The sequence below is a fragment of the Bubalus kerabau genome, chromosome 15 (assembly GCF_029407905.1).
Source record: "Bubalus kerabau isolate K-KA32 ecotype Philippines breed swamp buffalo chromosome 15, PCC_UOA_SB_1v2, whole genome shotgun sequence".
Taxonomy (NCBI): Eukaryota; Metazoa; Chordata; class Mammalia; order Artiodactyla; family Bovidae; genus Bubalus; species Bubalus kerabau.
The window spans coordinates 40,733,286-40,756,197 of NC_073638.1; the positions used below are offsets into that span (position 1 = coordinate 40,733,286).

The window sequence follows — 22,912 nt, forward strand, 5'->3', positions numbered from 1 at the left end:
GCAGGAGCCAAACCTACAGTTGCCCTGCACTGAATGCCCTTCTCAGCCCTGCAGTGCACACCTGTCACTCCCAGGAACAGAGCTTCATCCCTGGGCTGCCTGGCCATAGCTTCCCTGCAGATCCCTAGGCTTGGACTCATGCTCTTGGCCTGGGGGAGTCCTTAGAAGACCCTGTCCACAGGCTCTTGTCCACACCCTTTAGCCCTAGGCACCTCAGCTCAAGAGCACTCAGGCCAAGGCCTGCTCATCTGGGCCTCTCTGGGTCTGTCTGGCTCCATGCTTGCTTTCAGCATGGCGCATGCCCAGGCAGAAGAAAGCAGGTCCCTCCCTCCCCTTGACCCTTCCATAAGGTTTGCTGGGGCCCCAGAACACGTGCCTCAGTAGAGTTTCTCTCCGTGGGTCTCAGATGGCCACATCGGGAGCCCTAAGCCCACTTAGCCAAGGGCTGGTGGTGGAGGGGAGCCCCTACCCTGAATATTGTGCTGTCCTGGGGGGCCCCTTGCCCTCCAACCCTCAGTTTCCAGCTTGGCAGCGCGGCGCAAGTAACCCTTCCCTGCTGCCTGGTGGTGGAGTCATGAAGGGAGGTCAGGGACACAGAGCCCACCGGGGCTGGCACCGTGAGGGGTTGTCAGTGGTTGATCCAAGGCCTTTCACCTCCTCTGCCCTTCTTTCCCTTGGAAGCTGCCAGTCCCCAGGCCTGAGCCTGACAGCAGGTCTGGAGCTAAAGCAGCCATGCTTCTGCAGTGACGGGTGACCAGGCCACAGCGGCCTTTCCGGTGGCCTCCTCCCTCTTCTGGGCCTCGTGGTGGAGAGATGCCTTCTCTCCCTTTCTTCACTGTCTCTCCTGCTGAGCAGGGCTGGCAGCCTTGAGAAGGCACCTGGGCTGGAGGGCTGGGTGCCAGACACACCCTCCTCCTTCAACACTGGCAGCTCCTTGCCAGGCAGCCCTGGACCCCAGACCAGGACCCCCAGGAGGACCCCCTGCAGCTGCCCTGCTGCACAGCCTCTGTAGCCCTTTCCCTCACCATCAGCCGGGGTCTGCTGGGCCTGCATCCCAGCCCCTCCTGTGCAGCCGCCTGAGCCTGGAGCTCATTAGCTCTTCTTATTAAATCCATCTGCTCTGCCTTGAAGAATGGCCCAGAGTCTCCGTGCTCCCGCTGCGGGTATGTGAGGGGGAGGGCTGTACACAGACTCTACTGTGTGCGCCGGGCACGGAACCCTGCAGGGCAGCGGCGTGGGTGTGCTGGGTGGGTGAGGGCCCCGCCGGCCTGGAGGCCATTCCCGCGGGCTGAGACTGGGATAAAGTGGGGCTTGGCCCTTCCAGGGTGCATGGGTCAGCTGGTCTGCCCGTCACTGACAAAGCTGCTCCCTCCTCCCCGCCTAGGAGTGCATCATTGACGAGGACTGCGGGCCCAGCAAGTACTGCCAGTTTTCCAGCTTCGAGTACTCCTGCCAGCCGTGCCGGGACCAGCAGACAGTGAGTGTGCCCAGACACCCCGGGGCAGCAGCACCTGAGCCATGGGGGCCGAGGCAAGGGCACCTGGGGGAGGAGGCCAGCAGCCCACGGTTCTCAGCTGGGCTTCCCGAAAGCCTCCTAAAGGGCCCCAGCATGTCCACACTTGAAAGAGCCAGTCCATGGTGCCCGGCAGGGCTGACTCCTGGGGTGATCAGGAAGCTGTCTGCAGACATGCTGCTACCCTGCCCGCCTAGTGATCTCTGGCCCCATCGCCTGCCTCATAGATAACAGAGATGGGGAGAGAAGGCTGAGGAGGAGGCCCCACCTCATCCCTTCCCTGGGGAAGACCCATCCCAGCCAGCAACAGCAGGGCAGCTCTTGGGCAGGGAAGGGGCAACCCACCCCCCACATTTTCCTCCCAGTCTGCTCTGAGGGGGTAGAAGGGGGCCCACAAAGAAGCCAGAGCATATTCCAGATGGAGGTTCCACCAAGAAGCAGGAAGCCAGGGAAGAGAGACTTTCCCTCTGCCCAACAGATGCTTTGGACCAGGCCATATATAGGCTTTCTTGTCCTTTCTGTTATTAAGGCAATCACGCAGCCTGATAGGGCTTCCCAGGTGGCGCTAGTGGTAAAGAACCCACCTGCCAATGCAGGAGACACAGGAGATGTGGATTCAGTCGGGAAGATCCCCTGGAGGAGGGCATGGCAACCCACTCTAGTATTCTTGCTTGGAGAATCCCATAGATGGAGGAGCCTGGTGAGCTACAGTCCACAGGGTCCCAAAAAGTCAGACATGACTGGGCAGCTAACACTCCCTCCCTTCCTCATAACAAGTTTAGGAAGTCGAGGGCTTCCTGCTGCCCCACCTGGCCCTACCTGTGCTTGGGCGGCTGCTGGGTGCCACACTCTCTGTGTGACTCCAGGGCCGAGGCACCCAGGGCCCACCCATCCACAGGGCTGCCCAGGCTTGGGCCTTAGTTTAGTCAGGCAGTCAGATTCACGCTGCTGCCTGTGTCTGTGGGCCATAAGCCATCTTCCTACCTAATAAAAGGAGGCAAGGTCCAAGTCTGTGGGGGAACCGAGATGATGAGACCATCCTTTGTAAAATCTCGAGCTGCATAGGACTCCTGCAGATGCCGTTTCCTTCTACCAGCCCAGCTCTCATCTCCGCCCCCCTTGGCATCCCTAAAAGGCCCCCAGACCTAGGAGCTTGGTTTCCTCCTGTCTGTAATGGGAGGAGGATGTGGGTTAGCTGACCTGTGCTATCTCCAGGATCAGGAGTAGGAACAGGCTGGGCTCCCCCAGGTCTGTGAGCAGCTGGATCGTATATCTTCCCTCCTTCTGCAGCTCTGCACCCGAGACAGCGAGTGCTGCGGAGACCAGCTGTGCGTGTGGGGTCGCTGCACCAAAACTTCCACCGCAGGCAGCAACGGGACCATCTGTGACAACCAGAGGGACTGCCAGCCGGGGCTGTGCTGTGCCTTCCAGAGAGGTGCGCGGGCTCCCCTCTGGGCGCTGGACAAGCCCTGTCCCAAGCGCCAACACACTGGGCCTCCTGGGGCCCTATCCACGCCATCACACCTTTTCAGGGACCCCCTCCTGGGCAGGGTCCCCAGTACTCAATGGTATGTGTCCCAGCCCCACGACCTCTGCCTGGGGCCGAAGGCCAGCTCTCTGTGTCCCTGTCTCTTTTTTAGGCGGGGGGCTGTGATGCCTAGAAACTAAATTCTTTCAGGACGCATGAGCCTGAGGGAGGGATACCCCCAGATGTGTGGATGAGGGCAGACCCCCACCCTACTCCTCATCCCCAGGCCCACCTACTTTCTTGTCAGTGGCCCTCTCTTCCACTGCCCCCCCCAGGTGAGGCTGGCTCAGCGCTCCCCCAGCCCCTCCACTGCCCCAGTCCACCAGTGCCCGCTGCCCCAGCGGTTTTCCTCAGGGACATGGCTCGCTGGTAGCATTCCTCTGGGAGCAGTGGTTGTTCCTGTCCTGTCACTTCAACTAGACCCTTCTGTTGGCCTTCCAAGGCCTTCGCTGGGTCCAGCTTACTTGACCTCCTTTTCTCTCCACTCACTCCTCGGGTCTTTTAGGAATCTCATTGCCTCAACCGTTCTCACCAGCCCAGCCTCAGGCCTTGGTTGTGTCCCACCCACCTTTTTTTTCTACTTTTCTGTTTCTTTATATACATACACACACACTTTTCACATTTTAATTATACAAATACATTTTCAATATAGGAAGACTAGAAGGTACAGATAAGTCTTATCTGTATCCTTCCAGATTGTTTTTCTTTGAACACATATATGTGTATTTTGTTGTAGTAATTCCTGCCTGTCCAAAAATACTTCAATGCCCTTTTCTAGTCTTAATTTCTTCAGACCTCTGGCCTCAAAACCCAGCACAAGCCCATCTCTTCCAGGCAGTCCTAACTGCTCAAGCCTTTGCAGCTTGTTCCCTCCTGCGCCCATGCTGCTATTCTTGTTTCCTACCACTCCATGTCTTCAGTCCTAACCTCTACTTTGGGGTTCACAGTGGAAGGTGGGGGCCGCACCCCATTTCTCTGACCCTTCTCTTGGTGCCTGCCTGCCTGGTGCCGGGCACGCAGAGGTGACTCTCGGCCGGTTCTAGGTCTGTTGTTTCCTGTGTGCACACCCCTGCCCGTGGAGGGTGAACTCTGCCACGACCCTGCCAGCCGGCTTCTGGACCTCATCACCTGGGAGCTGGAGCCCGATGGAGCTTTGGACCGGTGCCCATGTGCCAGTGGCCTCCTCTGCCAGCACCATAGGTGAGGTCCCACCTGTCCAGGGCCGAGAGCAGAGGAGGTGCCACCCAGTGGGGACCCAGGAGCACAAGTTGGGGGGAGATGTGGATTTAAGACAGCTTTAGTTTGAGGTGTCCTTGGGTTTTCCAGATGGAGGGACCAATGGCGATCTCTAGAATGAGGGCTCAGGAGGTGTGGCCAGGGTACAGATTTGGGCTCATCCAGGTGGGGAGTTGAAGCCTCCTGGGTAGATGCCCTTAAAAAAAGCCTGGGTGGGGAGGGCTCCCAGGCCCATCATGACGACGACCAGAGAATAATAGGGCAGAGGAGACAGAAGGTGCAGTCAGAGAGGCAGGAGGGGGCCCGGGAGAGCAGCCAGCAGAGTTAGAGGCTGTGGAGGAATGTGAGGCATCAGGCCTGCTGGAGGCTGGTGTCTCAGTGTGCGTCTCACTCAGCGGCCGCTGCTCTGCCTTCTTTCCCAGCAGAATCCAGGGTGGCTGGGCAGGTAGATAGAACTCTGGGCCTAGCCCACGAGGCCCAGGGCTCCCCACGGGCACAGTGGGTGAGCTCTCAGGGGCTGCTTCTGCCTGGGGGCCTGGGCGGGCAGGGGGCTGTAAGCTGTCAGACCTCAGAGTCCTCGGGGTTGCCCCAGTGGGTCAGTCACAGGAGGACAGACCTGCGCTAGACACGGGAGAGCTGCCCTTTGGGGACACCTGTGAGCAGGTCTCCCTCCATCAGCATGTTCGAAGGCAAGGGGTTAGGGGAAGTTGGGCTGGGGTCGCACAGAGGCCGGGGCCTTAGTTTGAGGGCTCCCCATTTCTCCCTCCACAGCCACAGCCTGGTGTACGTGTGCAAGCCCACCTTCGTCGGGGGCCATGACGAGGACGGGGAGAGCCTGGTGCCCAGAGAGGCCCCCGATGAGTATGAAGATGGCGGCTTCATGGAGGAGGTGCGCCGGGAGCTGGAGAACCTGGAGAGGAGCCTGTCAGTGGAGATGGCTCTCGGGGAACCTGGGGCTGCCTCTGAGCTGCTGGAGGGAGAGGAGATTTAGACCCAGGCCTGTTGTGTGGGTAGACGTGCAATAGAAGTAGCTAATTTATTTCCCCAGCTGTGTCCCTAGGTGTGGGCTCACCAGGCTTTTTTCTGTGGCCTCTTCCCAGTACATTTTCCTTCTGGCTTGAAACAACATGAGGGGCTGCACCCTTGTCCAGCACGCCCCGCCCCACTGTGCATCATCACAGCTCTGGTGCCTGGGGAAGACTGGGGTGTGGGAGGCTGAAGCAGAACAGGGCTGCTAAACTGGTCCAAAGTATTGGTGGCTCCGCCTCTGCTGGTTGGCAGATGGCACGTTTCGTTTTGTATGACATTGCCTTGAGTGTTGTTGGGGGCGGGGAGGGGATGGAAGAGGATGCAGAATTTCCCCATGATGGGTTTTAGGGGAATGTTGACTCTCAAGACACGTAGAGAAGGATGCCCTGCTTTGCAAACGTGAACCTGTGAAAATGCAGCCAGTGAATCTGTCATGCTGTTTCCGCCGTGGGCACAGGCACACGCTGCCCTGAGCTGCTGCAGGCGAGATGTCTTCTGCGTTGCCTGCATTCGTCCTCTCGGCAGTGTAACTCAGCTCCTACCTCTGTGCCAGGGCAGCAGTCCACGTCCTTTCACCACAGCCTGCTGAAGGAGGGTATTGGTCTCCTCGTTGGTCAGGATCTCGGAGGCTCCGAGATGTCATCTTGCTTGCCTGAGTCACACAGCTACTGAAGACCAGAGCAGATTGCCCAGGTGTGACTCATGCCCAGTGCTCTCCCTACTGCTCCCCATCAGCTTCCGTGTGCCAAAAGTCCCCCTTATGAGGAGTACGAGATTTTTCTTTTTTTTTGAGGCACATCTGGAACGAAAGTCAAACTAGTTCACACATCCCTGTAAGGTTAAACTTCTACTGTTAGAAATACAGCATGCCCCTGGCTGTGGGGGTGGCTGTCATTCTAGTGGAGACAGAAAGTACTAACACTGTCCCCTGTGGCAGTCAGTCACATCAGTAGCTTTGAAGGTACACATGACTGGAGCATAATATATGTTAACTTGCCAGAAACAGTACTTAGGTAATCGTAGGGCCAGGATTATAAATTTGTGAAATCACTTACCAACAACCAAAGACCATTATCAGCCACATGGAGAAAATCAAACCAAGCAAGGCTCTATGAAATATGGTTGTAATATCCAAGCTGAGAGCACTGAGTTGTACGCTGTTCCATAAATGATATTTTCAGGTGTCATGGACTGTTTCCATCATGTATGCATCCAGAGTTATTAAATGTTAAAGTCACAATTGTATAAGCATGCTTTCTTTGAGTTTTAAATTATGTATAAACACATATGTTGCATTTAGAAACCAAGCATAAATCACTTAAACTACTCTTTTGTAACTCTTGGACTTCTTTTTTTGACTTACATAAATAGAAAACCCTTTCAGCCAGAAAAAATAAAAATGAACTGCATTGTCCAAAAAGGAAGAAAAAAACTCCTCCATAATGCAAAATTTCCTGGCAATTGAAGCATCAAAATATTTTAGAAATGTTAACCATTTTTGGATGGGAATTAGTCCTCAAGAGTATCAGTGCTTCACTGTCTCTGGAAGAGTAAATGGAATGTGTAAGCCCCTTTTGGGGCTTCCCTGGTAGCTCAGCTGGTCAAGAATCCGCCTGCAATTCAGGAGACCTCGGTTCAATTCCTAGGTCGGGAAGATCCCCTGGAGAAGGGATAGGCTACCCACTCCAGTATTCTTGGGCTTCCCTGGTGACTCAGACGGTAAAGAATCTGCCTGCAATGCGGGAGACCTGGGTTCAATCTCTGGGTTGGGAAGACCCCCTGGAGGAGGGAACACCAACCACTCCAGTATTCTTGCCTGGAGAATCCCATGGGCTGCAGCCTGCCAGGCTCCTCTCTCCATTGGGTCGCAGAGTCGGACAAGCCTGAACGACTAAGAACACAACACGGCACGTGCCCCTTTTGCGGGGAGGCTGCTTTAATTGCAATTCTGGACCGAACACAGCTCTTCAGGGACCGTAATTCATAGTAATAAAGCTACTGTATAGGAAGGTCAGGGTGATGTATGGGTGATAGACACCAGATTAGACAGTATACTCATATTAACTCAATCTTCATTAAACCCATGAGTATTTTCTTCATTTAGCAGATGAAATGGAGGCTCAAAAAGCTGAAGTGAAACAGACATCAAACAAGAACAATTATCTAGTACAGTATGCCCAGGATATACTGATAATTTAAAGATGTGATATACGGCTGTTCTCTCTTTAGTGTCAACAATCATCAGGACGACTCTGCATCCTTATTAGTCACCAGATACTCAGGCCCAGGTGCTGTGATATGCCCCAGGGGTACCAAGTTGATCCAGACAGGGTCCCTTCCCTGAAGGTATCCCAGCCTAGTGAGGGAGATACACTGAATGCAGCATTGACAGAAAGAAGGCATTAAACCCGACATCTGCAGTATTACAGGAGCCTGAAGGAGCACATGGCTTGGGAGAAGCAGGGTGGGAACTGGCTTTCGAAGATGACAGTTGCTCAGGAGGGCAGAAGGATTAGGAAAGGGCATTTTGGGCCACAGATGGAGGGAGGCAAAGAGGAGGGATGGTATAGAAGGGTAACTGCAAGTAATGCACAGTGGCTGGGAGGTGAGGTAAACTGAGCATTTGGAGAAGAGGCTGAAAATTACTTCATCCAAAAACTTATTGAGTACCTACTAAATGTCAGGCCCTATGTAAGGTGTCAGGGAGACCGTGGTACATGAGATAAAACCAGGCCCCTGTCTCCTGTCTCCAGGAGCTTATATGCAGGTATATTATCTTGTTCTACTTTGTCATCATAGCCACAAAAATGTAACATGAGAGGCTTGCCTCAAGTAGCTGGTGTATCTCTACTCACGATTCTAATGGAATGTATAAAGGGTAGGTGGAGTTTGGTACTGGCATCGTCCTGCCTCCCCTTCCCAGGAAGGGAAGCAGCATGGGAACTGGCTTTCGAAGATGACAGTTTCTCAGGAGGGCAGAAGGAACAGGAAAGGTTAGGCAGGAAGATATAAGTATTCACAGGGTCTTGGGTTTAGGATACGGGTATCTCTGAGGGGCTGTTATTCTGCTTACCACAGAATGAAAAATGTCTGGGTCCTTGAATTCGTTGAGAAGGAACGCAGTCCTGCCGTCAGCTATTTCTGGACTCCTTCTAAAGTCAACCACAAACAAGACAGAAAGTGCTGTTAGTCTATGTTGTTTGGAATAAAAAACAAGCAAAAGGTGAACAAAATATAGCTTTATGAATCCCAACCCACCTGCTTTCCAACCTGCAATGAGAAAGCAAGTTTAGAAAATGAAGGGTTTGGGTGTTGGGTACAAGCTCTGAGTCTGAGCCCCACCTTCTGCACAGGTGAGTGGCTGGCTTGTCCACCCACCCAGTCTTAGACTGAGGAGGAGTATAATGGAACAAAAATGATTGCTGCTGATTCTTCCCAGCTTCCTCTTCATACTGTCTTCCTGCTCCCTCTTTTTACTCCTCCAAGTCATTTCCACCCTCCCTACCCTGTGTCTTTGGGCTTTTGATACAGGACAAAGGGGTGTAAGGCAGAAGGATGAGCGCTGAAAAGAGAAACAAGGTGGTCTGCTGTGGGGGAAGAGTGGGATACAGGGCAGGAAGTACTCCTGGGGTCTGTGCATCCCCACCAGTCAAGAAAGTCGGCTAGATTAGAGAGTATGTTTTGACAGCCAGACTGGGTTTCTAAAGGCAGAGCGCCGAGAGCCATGGAGCGAGGCATCGCCTCAGGGCTTGCTGAGAGGTGTCGCTGCAGCAGCAGCAGCTCCAGTGTCCCACGTAAGTTGACCAAAGAGCAGGTAAGAAATCCCCTTTTGGAAGATCACAGTGTTTGGAAAATAGGTTATTTCTCTCTCTGACTTCCTATGAGGCAGAGGCAATAAAACATGCATGCATGCAACTGGAAATAATCGTAATAAGTCAGAAAGACAAATACCATATCACTTAGATGTGGGATCTAAAATATGACATAAATGAACGTATCTATGAAACAGAATCATGGACACAGAGAACAGACTGGTGACTGCCAAGGAGGAGGGCAGTAGGGCAGGGATTGGGAGTGTAGGATTAGCAGATGCTAATTGGCATATATAGAATGGATAAACAACAAATCCTACTGTAGAGCACAACGAGATTCAGTATCCTGTGATAAACCATAATGGAATGCACGTGTGTGTGACAGGGCCCTCACCACCACCAACAGGAGGCTGCTCTTTGCCCTCTTCCTTAGCTTTTCCACCATCCACAGAGCTAGTGCAGAGCGAGCCAGTGGGGAGTGGGTGTTGACCACTGCCTCCTTCCCTTGCTAAGCAGACAGCATCACGTCCAGCAGGCAGTGTGTGTGTGTTGAGGGGTGGAGACCTTTGAATCAAATGACTGAAAAACTTCAACATCAGATTGTTTGAATAATGCAAAGTGACTTAAAAGTTAACAGAACTGCAAGAGTCCTCTTCCAGGGTGAAACTGTATTCAATAAAACACAGCTGGCACAGTTACTGGAAAAACAGAACCACTCTACTATTTGTATCTCAACAAGGTGATACTTCAGTTGGTTACTTCAGCATTACAGAAGGCTGAACGTGGAGCATGCCCTCTATACTGGTGGAAGGGATAGGTTGTGAACAGAGGATGCAGAGACAGAGCATGGTCCTCACCATAAGGCAAGGTTCTGGGGTCCACTAATGATCCCCCGACGTGGTAAATTCTCAGGCCCTGACCAGTTAAAGACCAGTGAGGGAAGCAGGTGGTGGTACTATCACGGGGGACGGGCAGAATACCCCTCCCCAGTACTCCTTTGCCCTCCTAACTTGGCCCCTAGTCTTTTCTAAACAGTTAAACCTGATTTAAGGCACTCATGAATTTGGCAAGTATTGTTTCTGAAAGTAAAGTTTCGAAAATTAATACTGTATCTAACCAAATGCTCATAGCACCCCCTTCCCCACAAAGGACGCTGAAGGAGCATCTTCTGATGTCCTGTACCTCAAGCCTATGTGACTACAAACTTTATTTGGCTGGTGAACTCCTTTGGAAACCTGATTTTAAAAAAAGCATTTACTAGACCCCTAGAAAACTATACACGCACACAATTTTGCCTTCGATTTAAGGATTTTGGGCCCTAGAAGGCTTTTGACTGCTAGTGACCGAAATATTGATTTGTTTTGCAAAAATTAGAAATTGTTTAGATGGAATACTTTTATTTAGCAAAAAAAAAAAATCTTCCTAATTCAGATTATCTTCTATTACATATTGTCTAGACTATAATTTGCAAGTCACAAGTGCAAGAGTTGGTTATTTTTTATGCTTAACAAAGGGACAAAATTCACAAGAACAGCAGCCAATTGAAAAGGAAAAACTAGCAAATGAACCAGAATAAAAGATTTTATTGTATTCTATACATTCACAGGTCACTTCCAGATTTAGCAATAACACTGCAGTGCTCTGATACTGTGCACTCTTCAGCTCGGACCATGCTGGAAATCTGTAGCTGTCTTTCAGCCTAGATACCATTCCTAACAGTGCAGCCTGGCAACCAACAGCTAATTGTGGCAGAATTCACTCCCATTTTCTCAGAAAGTTAAAGGATCGATCGTTTCCATTCCGTTACAAAAGAGATTACCAAACACTGTGTAGTATAGAGTTCCTTCCCTCACTCTTTTTTATCTTGTTATGGACTGCTATCCCTTAGTTTGAGAAGCAGACGTTTATCTAGCAAAGCTCTGTACAGACCAGCTAAATAACCAAGGCAGAGTCGTGAAAACATAGCTCGTTTCTCTGGCCAGAATTCACCCCTGACCTTCAGCCCCTGCCACAGATACGCAAGTACTTGGTTCTCACTGAGTGTGCCTGGCTGACACAAACTCATGTGCCCCACAGTAAGACTGCTTCAAAACTTTGGCGTACGCCATGGCGGGCAGGGTCACACTTGATTGTATGTGGCCTGCCACAGCCTCAGAAGATTCAGCAGATGAGTGATCACCAGGTTCCACTGTCCCTTGGCTTAGAGGTGCTTACTTGATTCTCTGAGGAAGGCTAACACATGAATCTCTTCACCGGAAATACTGCTTCCATTGCCACAAATCAGTTTGAAATCACCATCCTTTTCTACTGAGATTTTTAAAGTGCAACATGGCACTGAAGAGCAAAAAGCTTTTTCTTTTCTATAATGAAATACACATTTTCTTTACTCTTGGTGTTTGTAATATGCCTGCAATTAGAAGCAGCAAACACAAAACAAACAAAACACGGGTAGAAGGCACAGGATGAGGAGCAGTATGCAAAGTTTACTATTTACTCTTACAGGAACACCAAACCAAACAAGGCCCCAAACCCATTTTGTTAACAGATCGGTCTCACTCTGTTCCACAGTCAGTCCCTGAAAGCAGAAACCACATTTACTAACCCCTGTATCCCAGGTAAGCAGGCCTGTACCAGAACCAAGTAGCCATCATGTTACACCAGAAAATCTAAGTGATCTGAAAGACAACTCGTTACAAATGCTTAATGTTTTTCCTCTGAAAATACCATCAAGTCTACTAATGCAAATCCAGAATAGTACTGCCATTCAATTTAGCAGAATGCTACATAGTCTATATGGAATAAAAATTAGCCACAAAAATACCTTAGAAAAGATTTTTTTCTCCCCCTTGTGGAGACTTTTAAGATATTATGGAATTCTCAATCATTATATTCAAACTGCAACCAACCTTTGTTAACACTATTTTTTAATTCTTTCTTAAAAGGGAAAAAAGGGTAAATTTTTGATTTTGAAATATTGACAGGATCCTCCAAAGTTAAATATTAACATCTTTTCATCTCTCTTACGAGAACTTTACTGTAAACATACATTATCACAGAATTAACTATTCAATGTTACAAAATGTTATACTGAAAGAAAACAAATCTCTTCTGAACCCAGATTCTTCATCCACAAAAGTTTAATGACTAAAATAACACCACAGAATGAACAAATGTTTTATTGGCATGTTCATTTTTGTAAACAGCATCCGGCATGAAAAAGTTTTACCAAAACCTTTTTATTGATTTTTATAAATTAGATGGCATTTTCAAAATTGACGTAGAATTGTGTTCATTAAATAGCTGTATTTAGCAAACTTGCTGATTCTAACAGACTCTGCAATGAAATCATGGTGACTGTATTAGCCTGTGCCATGACCTGACTTCCTAGCAAGTTTATTCAACACGATGTTAAGACGTTTCCCCAAAGTTAAACTACATGTAACTACGTGTCAACTCCAAAAATTAAACTGGGACTTACAAGGTTTTAGAAGATTCAAACTTGAAGTAAAACTTCAAAAATAAATGTACAAAAGGAAAAAAACTGAAGCCACTGAACAGAAAAACCTCATTAACAAGGGCAAATCCAATCGTATGGGACCCAGTGCTGAGGAAGCTCACTGAGGGTTACGTTTACATAGACTGCTATACCTCTCCATGTACACAAATGTACATCATGAGTGATGTGTAAAAGGAATGACCATGGGAAATAGCTGAACTGCAATTATGGTAACTCAACAGGATCAATTTTATTTACATGCTGAATGAACGAGTGAAACGAATTCTCTACATCCATAACTTACGTACAATCAGTTATAATTACAACATTGCAGCAATTTGAGCTGCCACCTGCTGGGAGCGGTCTAGGGAAATGTTTTGATGTTCTAGAATAATGTTCTTAATACTTTGCCAAAAATGAAAAAAATAAAAACACAACTTCACGATTCTTTACTGGGTTATGGCTGGTTCTAAGATTTTCTTTCTTCAGCTCCTGTTTTTGCTGCTTTCCAAGAGTCAACACACGTTGCATTTACTTCTGAATTGTCAATGAGGTAATGTGTGTATCAGTGAAATAAACAGAAAATTCATTCATTCATGGCCTTTGCACAGCTTTTATTATTAAGCTATGAGCATCCTGTTTGAGGCTGGTTTTACTAGCGGCTATGTGCACATCTGTCCGCAAGAAAAGAAGTTTACTCATTCCCCTTCCCACTTTTCTAGTAGCAGGTTTCGCTTTCTGTTTTTTTGCACATCCCTTTTCACTTTACAGTACATTTGACTATAGTGCACAACATGATTCCAAGTCAAAACAGCGGCCCACTGGGCACTGAGCTTCTGATTGGTGAACGGCCATCCAATCAGTGCTGGTGTCACTGGGTTACCCCCTAACCATGTCCGGCCATCCTGGCACTACACAGCAGCAGTGAACCGTCTAATTAAAACCAAATCCCCCAGGGAAAATGCTACACTAGCAGAGTCAGTCTTGAGTTAGATCTTTATTTGGTGCTCCATCCAGGTAAATTTTTAGTGCTTTCTCTTTCCGAGGTGAGTATGTTACACGATGTCCTGTTTTCTGGAGTCGACTGCTTTCTTTTTTCATCAGTTCATTTCTCTGCTCATCTGTCAACTCCATTAATTCTTCTGTTCTATCCCTACATTTAAAATATTAATGACACGTTAGACCAGTACAGCCATCTGCCTCTTTTAATTTATGTTTAAAAGCTTTAATGCTCCTCAATGAGAAAATTAAATCTGATTGTCACCACTTAAGTTATATAACTTATTCTAAGATGTCCTAGATTTCTAATGTGTTTATTATGTTAACACAGCACTCACTTCTAAAAATGGCACAGAATAATTTCCATGTTACTATTAGTATAATAATGGCTATCATTTATTGAACATCTACTTATAATAGCCATTAGGCCAGTTTTTTTAAATGCAGTATTTCAAATTCTCATAAAATCCTGCAAGGCTGACATTACTGATGCCATTTTACAGATGAGGACCTAGGTAAATAAATAACGAAGCTAAATTTGAATACATACCTGCCAGGCTCCAATGACTACACTTTTTCCTCTCTCTATATAGAATGACAGATCCGGTAGCCACTAGCCATGTGTGTCTATTGAAGTATGTATGATCCAAATTTAGATGGGTGGCAAATGTAATAAACACATAATATTTCTAAGACTACAAGGAAAATTATGCAAAATATCTTAGAAATGCTTTTTATATTGTTTACATGTCATAATGATATTTTGGATATAGTGGGTTAGAAATACTTATTAAAATAATGTTACCTTTCTACATTTTAAAATGTGGCTAACTAGAAATTTTAAAATGCAATATATGGCTTGTATTGTATTTCTACTGGTCAGGGCTATTCTATATCGTAACAATCATAAAGCTGTTTATGAAAAATAAGATGTACAACAAAAATGTGGTATCTCTAGAAATAACCAAAACATTGTGAATGTTACCTATAAAATATGACTGCACCATCATCACAGATATAAAGAGGCCAGACATTCAGGGTAGAAACTTTGGGATTCCAGTCCAAATCCTGATGAATATCCAGGACAGAAATATCGCAGGGAAAAGTTCCTCTACCCTAAGGAAAAAAGAATGAATGAATGAATGTCACCGTTGGCCATGTTTACTTAGCATTAATACCCAGATTTAAACATTCTCAGGGTCTTACCTTGGCAAACTCAATATCTTCTAAAGGAATTCCACTGATTTCATAAAGCTGTAAGAGGAAACATTTTACGTGAGCTCACCTAAAAACTAAGTTTGCTGAAACAAGTAATTTTCCTTTCACCTTGTAAACACAGAAATAGTTTTGATTTTTTCCAAAGAAGTAACATGTTTGATTTTCCAAAGAAGTAACATGTAAAGTTTTTTGAAAGCAGGAAGTAGAACTGTCTCCCCAGTCCACCTGCAAGTACCATGTCTCAAAATATCAATTTAGTATTAATATATTCCTTCCAGACCTTTTCCTATGCATATATAAACTATACACAAGTTTATAAAATACATAAAGCTGTATCTATGAAATATATCTATATAACTTTATATAACCTATAAAAAACAGGATACAGAGTAACCTCATTCTCTTCACCAGTTGAAAAATATACCATTTTATTTCCAATTGATGGACATTGAGCATGTTTTTAGGTTTTCCCAGTTACAATTCTATATAATATGTAATACTCTATATATTTCCTTGCGTATCTCTACAAATTTCTTTTTACTGAATTCTTAGATGTGCAACTGCACATGTGAAATGTTTATAAACAATGCCAAGCTGAACCCTGAAAAACTTATGTCAATTTAATCACTTATTGAAGGTCTATGATATTGCCTGTTTTACCCAAACCATGACGACTCTAGGTCCCCAACCTCCAGGATCTAATGCCTGATGATCTGAGGTGGAGCTGATGTAATAATAATAAAGTGAATAATAAGCGTAATGTGCTTGGATTATTCCCAAGCCACCTTCCTCCCCCACCCTGCCTGGTTCAAAGAAAAATCACCTTTCATGAAAATGGTCCCTGGTGCCAAAAAGGTTGGGGACTGTTGCTCTAGATATTTTTGTTTTCTAAATCTTCATTATTATTTAAGAGGTAAAAAAATGCTATTATTGTCTTCTATTTTTAATTTTTTTTTTTGCTGCTGTTATTGTTTTAACTTGTATTTCTTGTTCTATGAATTGCCTATTCATGTTCTTTGCTTATTTTAAAATTAGACTGTCCAGTTTATTAATTTGTATCGCCTTTTAAATTTGGATATGTCTCACATATGTTTCATATGTTTTCCCCTTTCTTTTAGTTTTGTTTATGCATTGCTTTAAAAAAATTTTTTGAGGGGGTGGTGTGCAGAAGATTTAACTTTTATATTGCCTATCTTTCCTTTTCTGGCTTTTGGTATTATACTCACAAATACTTTTCCCTCTATGGGATTATAAACTTATTTTCAATATATTCATCTAGAACATTTATCATTTTACTATATTTTAAAATATAAATTTAATACATTTAGAATTTTTTGGTGTGAGATATGGAAATACATTTTTTCCCAAAATGCCAACTGTCCTAGTACCTTTCTCCAGGGATCCTTAGGATTCTCACCTTTGCTAACCCTAACCTTCAGCTGGATTCTCTATTTAATTATACTTCATCTGGTTTTTTAAATATATATAGCAATTTACTCTAGTAACTCTAATCCTAATTACTTAGGGCAAACTTGATCCAAGTAATAGAAGGCGGGGGCTCACTTCTGGATGGCCAGAAGTCAACATAATTTTTCAAAGCATCAGCAGCCCTAAGAAACAATGGCCATGTGGCACAGGTACGACTGAAACAGAAAGGCTGCCGCATCCGTGTCTGGCACTCACTTCGTAGGGTCTCTCTTATGCAACACAGAGAAAAATGTATGTTAGTTCATTTTGTTTAAAATGAGTTTACCTTATCTCGCAACTCATCAACACTACTGCTTTCCAACACAACCTCCTGGAAGGGATCCAACTTCATCTCTGAAGGCCTCCACCGTCTTGACAAAACTGCAAGTTGTGACATGGATTTCATCTTCTCCACCCCTAAGAATATGCAAGAGTAGGCCATCATTCTATTTGCTCTCAAGATTCGTAATATGCCTTTTCTTATATTGCCTCGAAAACAGAAAGATTTCCCTCAAGCATTGTTCTTAAAAAGTAGGCATAAAAGAAACTAGTTATCCCAAGGAGTTTTTCAGAATAAAATACTCTCTCTTTCCCCTTCCAGTCTCAGAAGATAATTCGTAACCCCACAAGCTCTCCTTCCACCAGGACTCCTAATTTCACTCTCTTGTGAGTCTTGCTGGACACTGCTCTCCCAACTACTCTCATCTTTGGACCTCTCATCTTTGTCCTTCTGTTGGCTCCTACCATCCCACAATCTAAAATCATCATCAAACAGCCTTCATTTTATCTTCTTTTTTCATTCAAGCTATCATTAATCCTTCTCTTTTACTCCCAAACTTGCTGATTCTTCAAAACCCAGCTCAAGTGTCACCTTTCTCTTTATATACAGAAGAGCCAATTGCACTGATGTGTTTCTTAGCACCTATCATTTTGGAATGACAGGTGTGTAGTTCTGGTTTTCCCATACACTGTGCATCTCGAGGGCAACCTTTATTCATTGTTGCAGCACCATGCGTCAGAATGTCTGGCAAATTACAGGCCAATGTTTCTTCGATTTAATCACATGACTTAAATCTTACTCAAGTACTTTGATGCTAAGATATATACTGAAATGATACTGATGCAAGGATCCACCATTCAGTGACATATTCTGGCTAATTCATCTCCGCCAATATATATTCTTTCCTAACAAGGGTGACCTCTATGTCTTTCATCTCTTCTTGGCCTACCCAGACACAGGGATTACTCTGTAAGGCCCCAGATACTCAGAGAAGGATAACTGATAATACACATTGCTCTTCTAGGTCACTGTTACACAGTTACATGGGCTGAACTGTGTCCCCCATTGAAACATGCTGGACTCCTGAACTTCAGTATCTCAGACTGTGACCTTATTTGGAATTTACAATAGTAATCAAGCTAAGATGAGGTCAATTAAGGTGGGTACTAATCCAATATGACTAGTGTCCTTGTAATACAGGAGACTGGGACACAGACAGGAGCACCTGCATGGCGCACACTGTGTGCACGTGAAGGCAGAGATCAGGACATTGTCAAGGCATCTCTCTACAAGCCAGAACACAAGGCTGCCAACAAACCACCAGCGGGAGAGAGGCGTGCAGCAGACTCCCCCTCACCGCCAACAGAAGGGACCAACACTGACAGCATCCTGATCTCAGATGGCCAGCCTCCAAAACTGTGAGAAAATATATTTCTGTTGTTTAAGCCACCCAGTCTGTGGTACATTGTGATAGCCTAGAAAACTAATATTGTTCTCAAAATTTCTGAAAAATTAATAGCACATCCTCAAAGTAAATAAGCCAAAATGAAAAAAGATACTAAAAAACAAACATGGTTAAGAAATTTTTACTTTCAGTAATAAGTACTAAAAATGCACCCTGAAACTGCAACTTCCCTGAAAAAAGAGACTGAAAAACAAACACGGCTAAGAAATTTTTACTTTCAGTAAAAAGTACTAAAAATACAACTTTGAAATTGCAACTTCCCTGAAAGGAGGAATTCATATTCTTAAAATTAGAGAAAAGAAGAAATATTTAAAAGGCAAATGGGGCCCAGAGAAAAGATAGAAGCAGCTCATTATTTGAGAAAAGCTACAGGCTTCTATTATTTCTAGAGAACTTCTGATATTTCTCCACAAAAATAATGAAAATACCATCAAGAACTTCAAGGAACACCTCCCAGTTGCTGGAAATATTAATATCTTCTTCATAAATATGATAATCCAAAAAGACAGTGCCAGGATTCTTCCATGTTTTTTTCCTTAGACGAAACCTACAAATGTGATAAGATATTTTAAACTACTATACTCTGAAATTCTTAACTTAAAAAAAGTAACATGAATCTGACATCAAGGAAAAAATGAAACGTTCAAATACAAAAGTCAAGTGGTTATTCATTAAAATTTTGGAAAAATAACAATGAAATGATCTCAAGACATCAAATTGAGTGTCCTGCAAAGGAAGCTCATACCAATTCCTAAATAATTTTGCTTAGTTCTATCATATTAATCTACAGTACAAAATTCTGAACAGTACAGGAATTTAAAATTCGTTTTAGAAGATCATGCCAATCCATGTCAACTGACCACACTGTCTGTCTTCAAACGGGACGACACTAATTTTACTTTACCTGTCAATACTGAGCTCTAATCCACACTGCTCCCTGAGCTGAGGAATTAACTCCTCTTTTGATTGCCGTACAGTCATTCCTTTAGCAAAAACAGCATCTAGCAGAAACTTGCATGGCTAGAAATATAAAGATAAACAATTACACCCTGAATCACACATTAAAATGAGGATCAACAAAACATTTTATTTGTACTTTACAGTGTGACAATTACTGGACTGGGTTTAGGAGTCTGTCTTCCTATATTTAAATCTTGGCTCCATTACTTGCTAACTCTGTTATCTTGAGCAAGTTTACTTAACATTTCTGTATCTCAGTTGTCTCATCTGTAAACTGGGGACAGTATCTTCCTCAGGATCATTGTGAAGATGAGATATGATAATACATTCATATTTCTCTTCTTGTAATACAATGATCATCACCTTTATAGAGTAACATGAGGGAAATGAATGCTAATTTTTCAAATACATCTATTAATTGTCTCAAAAGATACAGAATCCACAAACCCCAAACTCAAAAAAAGATAAGTCAAAATGAGTGTAATGAATCACACATAAGAGATATAACTGATGCCTAATAAAATATTTGTTGAACAAATGAAGGCATTTTATGAAAACATTACCCGCTTAATTTGCTGTTTTTCACATCTGTCTAGGTCTTCATTGAGATGCTATAAATGTCTTAAAAATAGTGTCTTTGTCTTATTCTTCTGGGTATTTACCACCATTTTAAATATCACAGGAATATTTTATTACTCCCCTAGAACACAGTCTGTTTAGATTCTTAATCCACCATTTAAAAGCAGTATGAACTTGGGCAATGTTACTTAACTTCTCTGCGCCTATGTTTCTTAACCTATATAGTGGGAAAAATAGTACTTTTATAATAGAGTTAACTGATGAGGATTAAAGGAGTTAATATTTGTAAGCACTCAGAGAACAAAGAGGCACTAAATATAATGCTAGTTAAAAAATACTCTCTGAACTAAAAAAGTATATACTCTACAGGTCAGCTGCCATCCTTCTGTATCATTATACAATCATTCCCAGAAAATAAGCATGAACAAATCCACTTTTAAAAAGCAGAAAATGTATGCCATTCCAGCATTTGTATCCAGCATTTGTATCAACACTTTAGATCAGAGGAATGACAAAAATGGTCTGAGGGCCACGATCTGGTGCCTGTTTTTCTGAGGGACATGTTACTGGAAGGAAGTCCCTGCTGTTGGCTTATGTATGGCCTATGTCTGTTTCTGTGCTATAATGGCAGCACAGAGTGGCTGCAACAGAGACAGTATGGCCTGCACAGCTGAAACATTCCCTAAAAAGAAATATTCCTTCTGTGTGTTGTGCTGTGCTTAGCTGCTCAGTCGTGTCCGACTCTTTGCAACCCCTTAGACTGTAACCTGCCAGGTTCCTCTGTTCATGGGGATTCTCCAGGCAAAAACACTGGAGTGGGTTGCCATGCCCTCCTCCAGGGGATCTTCCCAACCCAGGGATCGAACCCAGGTCTCCTGCATTGCCGGTGGATTCTCTACCGTTTGAGCCACCAGGAAAGCCCTTTCCTTCTTTAGAGAGATAAAAAGAAATGTCTAGTAATAAAATCTGTACACTGCATGTTTTTAATACCCAAAGTGACCTTACATTGCTTGTAAGCATGTTACTTACCTCTTGTTCATTGACTAGAAGCTGGTACACTTTAACTCTGTATTCTCCTTTTTTAAGTGCTCTTCCCAGTCTAATTGTAATCTACAAATTAAACACACTTTTTAAAAGATGTGCTGTCTCAGTAGAATAAACTACCCATTCTCACCCCAACTGTTTAGGATTCTCCCCCCAATTCTCTAGATTCTGGGCTGTTTGAGAACAGGTGTATCTTTTACTTCTGATTCCCCAATGCCTAGAATAGTAACTGACACACAGTTAACATTTGACAAATGTTTGTTAGATGAATGGAGAAAACAATAACAAAAAAACCCAATAATCACTAAATAATCCTTTTAGGGTCTATCTATTTCATCTTACTTGGAAGTAGTGTAACAGACTCTAATTATGCAGAATTATTTTTATCAACCTTATTGTCATCTGAAAACGATGAAAGTGTCTCATTCAGCCGGACGCTCTCAAACTCTTGATTGCTGGCGTACACGCGAAAGACCTTGAAGTGAGAGGACAGAACTCCAACAAAGGGCTCTAAATGTTGTTTGAAAGTGGCCAGAGTAATTCTTTTGTCAACATGCACCATCAACCCTAAGCACACAAATACACAGACACACGCAAAAAAAGAAACAAAAATGTAAAAGAAACCTCTTATGAGTATAAATATAGCAGATTATAGATTGCTAACTACACTGTGAGCAGGAAAAAGCAGCCCTTTTCAGTCACTTGCCTTTTAGCTGCTGTACTGCATTGAATGCACATGGACACTGAGCACGTGCTACGTATAACCTGACAGCTTTAAATATTCTGAGATATTTAAGTGTGAGATATTTGCTTATTCATTTTGGTCACTAATTTAAAAATCAAACTTTCAGGAATTTTTTTCAAATACATTTCTAGTTCTATACAGCAGCAGTGTAGGCTCTGGCTGCATCTCACCCCCTGCCTCTTCTGCTTCCTTACTAGCTGTCAAGACACAGAGCAAGTCACCAGCCTCCTTACCTGCATTTTGTCATTTGAAAAATGGAGATAATAACAGTACCTATCTCATAGTATCTTACTGTCAATTCAGTGAGGTTAATAAGTTAATCATGCTTTTAGAATAGTTTCATAATAGTAATAACCTGAAAATCTAATTTTTTAGATTTGCTAAAAGTTTAGTAAATCTAGTTCTGGGATTTCTACTAAAAACGTCAAGACTAGCATACAAAGATGTCCGTCTTATTATGTAGTTGGTTGGACTGTAACAGAAATACCTACATGGATCAGAAACTCCAACCTCCTCTAAGCTTCAATTTAAGCTCTCTTTGCATTATAATATGGACTTCCCTGGTGACTCAGATGGTAAAGCATCTGCCTAGAACGCGGAAAACCCAGGTTCAATCCCTGGGTTGGGAAGATCTCCTGGAGAAGGAAATGGCAACCCACTCCAGTACTCTTGTCTGGAAAATGCCATGGACAGAGGAGCCTGGTAGGCTACAGTCCATGGGGTCGCAGAGTCAGACATGACTGAGCGACTTCACTTTCACTTTCTTTTGCATTATAACAGGATTATCTTTGATGTGCTTTATTTTTTTCTAATGCTTATTATTTTAATCTTTGTCATTTTATAAGCCACTCATGATGATACTTTTGGAATATACTCATGACTTCTGGAATATATTTCTTACTCTGATCTTTATATTCTATTAGAGAGCAAAAACATCACTAGTTATCTCTTTCTCTTATAATAAGACAGCGCCGAATGCAAAAGCTGCCATAGTCTCAGGCTCATGGTTTCTCTGCAGCCCTAAGGCTCTCTGTAGGGCAGACCACAAGTTTTCTGTGAAATTTACATGAAAGGTGAAGAATGAAACCTTTATATACTCTTGGTTTCCATTTTCAAGTCATCCCAACTAGGATTGATGAATTTTTCTGAATGGATTTTTCAAACAATGTCTATTTACTATTTTCCCGGTTATAAAATACTGGTTCACTAGAGAAAATGTGACAAATATGAATTAGCAGAAAACATACAGTGATGAACTTTATTTACTGTATATGCCTTTTGAGGCACTATATCTTTTACTTTGTTTAAAACATCTATTTCTAAGCTTTAAGGAATGTCCCTACATATTAACAATCTAGCTTTTGGCAAACAAACCTCTATTTATTAACCAGAGAGGGGTTAAATTTCTTGAGTGAAGGGTGCAATGAAAAAATTTCTTGATTAGAAATGAGCAGCCTATGGCTGGATTTCAGTTTTGCCACTCTGGTCTGATAAATGGCTATAGGTACTTATTCAATCTCTGAACCTTAGTTTTCTCATGG

The 22,912-nt window shown here is 44.1% G+C and overlaps 2 protein-coding genes across 7 annotated transcripts in view; one reads left to right on the forward strand and one right to left on the reverse strand.

The window, feature by feature from the left end:
• DKK3 (dickkopf WNT signaling pathway inhibitor 3) overlaps positions 1-6,643 on the forward strand; it is a 50,384-nt gene extending 43,741 nt beyond the window's left edge. Inside the window, exons 5-8 of the mRNA XM_055548619.1 lie at positions 1,385-1,477; positions 2,804-2,948; positions 4,085-4,241; positions 5,049-6,643. Of these exons, the coding sequence (XP_055404594.1) occupies positions 1,385-1,477; positions 2,804-2,948; positions 4,085-4,241; positions 5,049-5,268 (615 nt within the window). The 3' untranslated portion in view covers positions 5,269-6,643. The remainder of the gene's footprint in view (positions 1-1,384; positions 1,478-2,803; positions 2,949-4,084; positions 4,242-5,048) is intronic.
• Positions 6,644-12,237: 5,594 nt separating this feature from the next.
• USP47 (ubiquitin specific peptidase 47) overlaps positions 12,238-22,912 on the reverse strand; it is a 103,175-nt gene continuing 92,500 nt past the window's right edge. For all 6 annotated transcript variants that reach the window (XM_055548624.1, XM_055548622.1, XM_055548621.1 and 3 more), the window contains 8 exons: positions 21,018-21,193; positions 20,612-20,692; positions 18,948-19,063; positions 18,472-18,590; positions 16,585-16,715; positions 14,820-14,867; positions 14,599-14,729; positions 12,238-13,767 (listed from right to left, as the gene is read on the reverse strand). In XM_055548624.1, coding sequence (XP_055404599.1) covers positions 13,593-13,767; positions 14,599-14,729; positions 14,820-14,867; positions 16,585-16,715; positions 18,472-18,590; positions 18,948-19,063; positions 20,612-20,692; positions 21,018-21,193 — 977 coding nt within the window. In that variant the 3' untranslated portion in view covers positions 12,238-13,592. The remainder of the gene's footprint in view (positions 13,768-14,598; positions 14,730-14,819; positions 14,868-16,584; positions 16,716-18,471; positions 18,591-18,947; positions 19,064-20,611; positions 20,693-21,017; positions 21,194-22,912) is intronic.